The sequence below is a fragment of the Drosophila mojavensis genome, unplaced genomic scaffold, assembly GCF_018153725.1.
Source record: "Drosophila mojavensis isolate 15081-1352.22 unplaced genomic scaffold, ASM1815372v1 contig_36, whole genome shotgun sequence".
Lineage (NCBI taxonomy): Eukaryota > Metazoa > Arthropoda > Insecta > Diptera > Drosophilidae > Drosophila > Drosophila mojavensis.
This window is the reverse complement of record NW_025318858.1, coordinates 6,493,075-6,500,043: the sequence shown is the minus strand read 5'-3', so window position 1 is coordinate 6,500,043 and position 6,969 is coordinate 6,493,075. Positions and strand designations below refer to the sequence as shown.

At 36.6% G+C, this 6,969-nt stretch overlaps 2 protein-coding genes across 2 annotated transcripts; one reads left to right on the top strand and one right to left on the bottom strand.

Moving 5' to 3' along the window:
- Positions 1 to 2,355: 2,355 nt before the first annotated feature.
- LOC6576155 lies at positions 2,356 to 3,064 on the top strand. Its single transcript, XM_002002118.4, has 2 exons — positions 2,356 to 2,547; positions 2,605 to 3,064. Exons 1-2 carry the CDS (start codon positions 2,386 to 2,388, stop codon positions 2,971 to 2,973), a joined length of 531 nt encoding a protein of 176 aa, XP_002002154.1. The 5' UTR covers positions 2,356 to 2,385; the 3' UTR covers positions 2,974 to 3,064.
- Positions 3,065 to 4,775: 1,711 nt separating this feature from the next.
- Positions 4,776 to 5,694, bottom strand: LOC26528646. Its single transcript, XM_015165022.3, has 2 exons — positions 5,545 to 5,694; positions 4,776 to 5,486 (listed from the first exon to the last, which is right to left on the bottom strand). Exons 1-2 carry the CDS (start codon positions 5,677 to 5,679, stop codon positions 4,980 to 4,982), a joined length of 642 nt encoding a protein of 213 aa, XP_015020508.1. The 5' UTR covers positions 5,680 to 5,694; the 3' UTR covers positions 4,776 to 4,979.
- Positions 5,695 to 6,969: the final 1,275 nt, after the last annotated feature.

The window sequence follows — 6,969 nt, the reverse complement described above, 5'->3', positions numbered from 1 at the left end:
GTGTATTATTATTCTCATCAAATTGAGAGTCGGCAAATAAATAATTGTAAAACTTGTAGTTATCGCAGTTTTTATTTTATTTAAGATAAAAATTTAATTTCGAAAATTATGGACCCAGTTTTCATTCTGTTAACTGTAGCAGCAGCATTACATCGCTCTGTTATCGCCAGTTTATTTTAACATTGTGGAAGCGAATAAGAGAAAACGAGAGAATACCAAATAACTTGCGCCATCTGGTGTTAAACATTTTTCAACCGACGCTCGCTAAAGAGCGTAGTACAGTTTTCTGAAAGTAGGGGAAAATGAGCAAGTCTGTGGATTCTGTTTACCGATAGTTCATATTTGTATTTGAAGGAATGCCACAATTATTTTCAAATTTGTATGAAATCTTCTTTGAAGTATTGTAAGCATCGACCAAGAAATTTATTGTTTGCACCACAAATATGTATATATGTATATGAGATTAGATTCCTCTCAAGATCACAAGATTTATTGTTGACCCTAGAAACTGACTCGATCATTCAGATTGCATATTTACTAAACGGAATTGTGTATATAAAGTCAAATTAATCCTATCTAGTACTCGTATTATACAAATATTTTTAAAAATATGTTATATTTATTAATGTACCGGCTTTTGCTTATATACGAAATTCTTAAGCAAGTTTATCAGCTCAGAGTTTAATAGGCAAATATGAAGTGTTACCTGATTTGGTCAATTTTAAATTACAGACAATAGAATTTCAAGGTATTTCTTTATAAGATGTCCAAACTCCTATTAACAAATTTGTAATACAAAAGCCTTTGGCTAAGGGTTTCAATTATTCTCTTAATTAAATACATATGTCAATTACCCGTAACAATTTTATTGTCTTATACATTTAATTCGCACGGGCATTATCTTAATTCTCGAGTCGATTCATTTATTTACATACACTATATAAATGTATACATATATGTATATATATGAAAATATATGCATATATGGATTCTGGCATTTCCAGCGGTGATTAAAACATCCGCTCGAATTCTTTGTGAATTCCATCATATTAATTCTTTATAAATTCTATATTCATTATCAATAACATTCAATATCAAAAATATAAATAAACTTTAAATAAATTTTAAATAAACTATAAACTTAGATCTCTTGTAGTTCCATATATAATTTGAATAATTTAAATTGAATAGAACTATTTACATTTATATGAATTTATTAAAATTCCATATAAACAATGGCTATATTAACTCTACATAAATTCCATATGATATATATAATTTCAATACGAATTCCATGGTGCCTTCATATAAATATATTGCGCCTTTATTATTGTTCCATTTAAATATATTGCTTATAAATTGTATATAAATTCTATGAAATTATACATACTCCTTATTTCCTAAAAGTTCATTAATAATTTACCATGTAAATTAGAAATCAATATTTTTAGATTTTATCATTTTTGTAAATATACCATACTGAGAGTAAATTACAGAGAGAAGCCCAAGTAAAGTTCCTTCATTTTTAGGAATAATTTAACTCTTACAAATTTTTTATTTTTTTTTGTATTTGCAGGGTATATATATTTACTGGGCTGCATATAATTAACTGGGCTGCGGCTTTATGGCCATTTTTGCTTGTATCTTGTATACCGATTCAAAAAAAAAAAAAAAATCGAGTATATTGGTTTTGTGAAATCTTCGTATTATTGTCCGTCTGTATTAATGCGTGATATTTAGAATCATGTACTCGTGTATATCCTAGAATTTCTAAATTGATATGCCTGAAACGCCTACTAGGGCTGTGGCAAATCGGAAACGATATCTCAGAAACCATTTTAGTTGAAATGTGAAGTATTTACTCACTTTGAGAAACCAAGATCAGAACGATATGTCAGCTATATAGCTGCCCATCGGGGTCATGGCAAATCAAGAAAAGACCATATTTTGTACAGTTTTAGAGGTAGGAGCGACTACACTGTTGGCACCCCCAATTAAGGGTATGGCAAGTTGGTAAATTGATCTGGAAGAGATTTGAATGAGTATTCTGGAGTCGGTAATACCCGCTAGCAATGTTCTGATTTTTTTTAATACAATGACAATTTGCTCATGTTTAACATTCTGTATCAACTCGAGTGGGTCGTACGAAATTCCAGTTGGAATATCACAAAATAATATATGTGATAGAGGAAGAGAGAATGAGTGAACGAGAGAGAGCAAATGAGTGCTACTTAGTGTTAGACCGCAATGCCAAATAGATTGATTAGAGAAAGAGAGAATAAGTGAGAGAGAGAGAGAGAGAGACAGCTCATAAGTGAGAAAGAGATAGCGCTGTCTCTGTGTTATCAGGCCCGGTAGTTGGCCTACAGTTCACTTTAGACCGCAATGCCAAATAGATGGTATAGATTGGGAGGCCGATGGACGGCTCTCTGGCTGAGCATTGGAATGCTAGTGGGACTGCAGCTGGCGCATGGAATGCGCTGCAAGGTGCCCTACGAGAAGGTGCAGAACGACTACTGCTACTTCATAGCCGACGAGGAGCCGCTGGTGAGTAGCTGCAGATGCTCGCTCTAGCTCTAGCTAACTGAGTCTGCTGCCCCTCAGGCCAGCTCGTTCAGCAACTTCTGCTACCAGGACAAGCGTACGTCACGCGTTTGCCTCGACAGCGATGCCGAGATGCGCGTCCTGGCCGACCACCTCTATGCGAGTGGCTACCAGAATGGCACCCGCTTCTGGAGCGCCGGCCATCGCTGGCCCGGAGACCTGCAATTCTATTGGAACTACTTCGGACGGGCCCGCAGCATCAACTACACCAACTGGCTGGCGGGCGAGCCCTCCTCGGGCATGGGTCGCAATTGCGTACTGCTCACGCTCCAGGCTGGCGAGCTCTTCATGTCCACCGAGTCCTGCTACACTCGAGCCGTCGACATCTGCGAGCAGCTGCTCAGCAATGAGCCCACCGTTATGCACTGACGTACGCCCTTCCCACAGCATTCTCGTTTGTTTTATTTCACACACATATACCAGAGATAAGAAGATTCAGGGGCGAAGCTAGGGGGATAGACTAAAACAGGCTAATATTTAAAAATAATTGCTCGAATAGCAGGCTAGATTAAAAATAATCAAAGGAAACTTACTAAAAGTAAGTAATATTTTTTATTGTATAAATATAATATTGGATAGAAATCAGAAAAATTATGAACTTATCATATTTAGGCCCAAGGCATTAATAGCCTACAGTATAAGGTACTATATTACTATGGGCGTGGCAAATCGGAAAATGCATTTTCCGATATACCAGAAATCATGTTAGTTGAAGAGCTAGAAAGATGAAATTTGGTGTGTAGGTTCGTGCCAGCCACACAAGATCACGAGCTACGGTAGATATATTTCCGCCCATAGGGGGCATGGCAAACCGCAAAAGTTTATATCTCCTACAGTTTAAGAGCTAAAAGCTTCAAATTTGGATAGTTGAGTTACTGGTAACCTCCTCTATCGATGCCCCAAAAATAACGCCTCTTTAGGTGCGTGGCATGTCGAAAAATACCCTGTCATTTTTACATTTTTTGAGCGTAAGAATTCAAATTGCATTTAGGTTACCGGTTGCTCGTTCTAAGGACTGGCCAAAAATGAGGCCACTAGGGACGTGGCAATCGGCATTTATAGTGCCCGGATCGCTGCATTTATATGCGTTAGCCATATATTTACATATGTATTTCTACATATAAATAAGCCTAATAGCAGGGACCGTAACAATTATAATTTGTATAGCAAAAAATTAAAAAATAATTATTATTTTTTGATAGATTAAAAAAAAAATTATATTTAAGTATTAAAATTGATTTTTATGATAAAAATCAAAAATAATTATACCCTGAACCCATTGAAAATGGGAAATCAGGGTATAATGGTTTTGTGAAAAAGTATGTAACGGGCAGAAGGAGGCGTGGCAGACCCCACAAAGTATATATATTCTTGATCACCGCGACGAGCTGAGTCGATATAGCCCTGTCCATCTGTCCGTCCGTCCGTCCGTATGAGTGCGTCGATCTCAGAAGTTATAAGAGCTAGAAAGCTGAAATTTGGCATGCATACTCGTGTGTACCATACGCAGTACGAGTTTGCTTTATTTTTTCGATAAATCATCCGATAACTTTTTATCGAGAATAATCGAAAATTTGATTTTGTTTTTTTAGCCTAATTTGAACACTTTTGGATCTGGAGTCTTCAAATTTGCGTTGTATATAAAGTTAATCGATACAAAGATTTTGTAATTTACAGATTTTGGATACCACGCCCCCTTTTCCCCCAATTTGTAAAAAACGCATTTCAAATACTAGAGACTTGTGCTTTGGAATGTACACATATTTACCACATATTTACCATATAAGTGCGCTCTGAAAGTTTCATTAAGATCGTATGTCTACAAAAGAATTTATTCAACAAATAAATTCTCATAATATTGCCCACACTGCAGCGCAGCCCAAGCGCAGTCGCTGCTTACTGCGCAGTTAGCAGAGCACGGGCTTATGCGTGCGTGTCGATGCATGTGTATGTATGTGTGCATAAAAGAAGTGCAGAATGATTAGAATATCAGCTTAGAGGGTTCAGGGTATCTCCTAGTCGAGCAGTCTCGACTGGAGCCTTCTTATTTGTTTTTTAATAAAAAATTACAAATAAAAGTTTATCCTTTTTTTGAATTCGCCATAAAAGAAATCCTTATGTGTGATTTCCTCTCTCTTCTTGGTAGTTCTTTTGACTCTCATTTTTTTTTAAATGCTCATATTTGCGGTCCCTGCTTAATAGGTATTCATCATACGGAAAGAAACATTTTTATAAAATTTAAAAGATATAAAAGAAGCTAAAATAACAAAAATTTGTAATTTCCAAAAAAGAGTTTTCCGCGGGATTTGAACTCGGTCACCGAGTGTCACTCGGTCAACTCTCATTTGCGAGCTCTGTTTGTAAATCTACCAATATTATGATGGATCATTAGACCCAACTAGTGCCTGTTCATCCTCTTTTGCTTTTCTTTTTGAATTCTTTAATATTAATTTTAAGGCTAATATAATTGCAAGAATAATTGCCACCGAAGGAATATAAAAATCGGGGGTTTTAAGGATCTTGCATAATTTCTGTTGCCGTGTCTCATATTCGCATATGTAGTACTCATAGAAGCCCAATGATGTGACCATGAAGAGCTGCGAATCGATCAGCTGTAGACTCAGAAAACTGCTGTCTTTTGGGCCTTCGCCTGGCAGCCATTTGCTGTAGTCGACCGACTCCTGCAACGCGTCCCATTTGAAAGGCTCTGGACTGTGGAAACTGTGGCCCGATGTGAAAAATCTACTTCCGTTCGCGTATCTCCGATCGATGATGTACTTCTGCAGATCATTCATTTGCGTCTCCGAGACAACAGACACGAGTTGTCCGCCGTTCGAACGACATTCCTGGCGAGCATCAAACCAATAGAATATCACTGATGCCTAAAATTATAGAGATCTTATTATCGTTGTTTTATACTGAGCTCTCTGAGAACCGCACATTGTCGCCCTCTCCTATGTAGTATGCGAAATTTCCCACTTTCTCAAATTCATATAGGCTCACGCACTGAACTAAATATATTGTACATAATATTAAGCACATACAGTGCTGAAATCCTTTGATTCTGAAATCCATAGCAACTATCGCACTGCAGCCGTCTAACTATGACTGAACGTAACAATCTTCCACGAAATGCTATCAAACTCAGTAACTCTTATCTCTTCAGGAATACTTTATACTTTTTATACCCTACAGGGTATACAGGGCCAAATCGACTCAGCTCGTCGCCCTGATCAAGAATATATATACTTTGTGGGATCTGCCACGCCTCCTTCTGCCTGTTACATACTTTTAACAAAACCATTATGCCCTGATCTCCCATTGAAAATGGATTCAGGGTATAAAAATAACATAGAAGAGGTTTCGAACCTCCCCAACTCCAACATAACTTGCATCGTCCTTAGCACCCGCGCCTCTGCTTTGCTTGATCGGCCAGTTGCTAAAATATAATAGCTTAAAAAGAGAGCGTAATCAGACAAAACTACAGTAACGGCTAGAAAGTCCAGAAATCAATCGAAATTCTAAGAATGTGAGAAACGGCGCGCTTCTGTCTGTACGCATAGAATAGAGGATGAGTGTGTGCACATGTATAGGAAAATCACGCTGATCTGCTGCTAGCTTGAAGCCGGTATCCAATATATGGATATAAATATATAATAAAAATCAAAATTGTATAAATTATACATGTATGTAATTTGAATGCAATGATGCAATGATCATCAATAGCTATCGATGATTTTCCAATTTTTTTTTTTTTTTTGGGATCATGCCCTGTTTTTTGTTGCGCACTAGACTGGAAAATGGCACTATATACTCTGGTTGACAGCGTTTGGGCTGTGAATGAGTATCCTGCAATCGGTATCGCCCGACTGCAACGTTCTTACTTGTTTTAACTATTTTTTTGTTTTCTAATTTTTATCATCCCATTCACAGACGATCTAGACGATCTAGATCTCCGTAAGTGTCGTCCCAAATTAAAAATAATCTCCAATCAATACTTTGATTTCGTTGCAAATAGGCTTACCACTTACCATCGTTGCTAAACATTCACTGATCTGCAGTAATTTTAAAATTTTTGCATGCTGTATTGCTATATTATTCGCATACTATAACTCGATAGTGATTCGGTTACATAGGTTGCTTTTGTTTTGCTTTTCTTTTGAGATAAAGGTAAGCTTACGCAGTTCGAATTAATAGTGCTCAACTTCTTCTTCTCTCTTAATTCTAGCGTTTGAATAAATTACTCATATTATAGTTTATATTATATTTGGTAGTCGAGCCACAACGATAGAGTTATTTTACCTATTTTTAAAAATGACGACACCTTAATTAAATTGGTGCGATAAAGTATATTATGTCAATAAA

Bases quoted from the DNA above. Each gene is read 5' to 3' on its own strand.
- LOC26528646 (XM_015165022.3), bottom strand. From the start codon at position 5,679: ATGGATTTCAGAATCAAAGGATTTCAGCACTGTATGTGCTTAATATTA. The intron at 5,487-5,544 runs GTGCGGTTCTCA...CTATAATTTTAG, and splicing joins ACATAGGAGAGGGCGACAAT to GCATCAGTGATATTCTATTG.
- LOC6576155 (XM_002002118.4), top strand. From the start codon at position 2,386: ATGCCAAATAGATGGTATAGATTGGGAGGCCGATGGACGGCTCTCTGG. The intron at 2,548-2,604 runs GTGAGTAGCTGC...GCTGCCCCTCAG, and splicing joins TAGCCGACGAGGAGCCGCTG to GCCAGCTCGTTCAGCAACTT.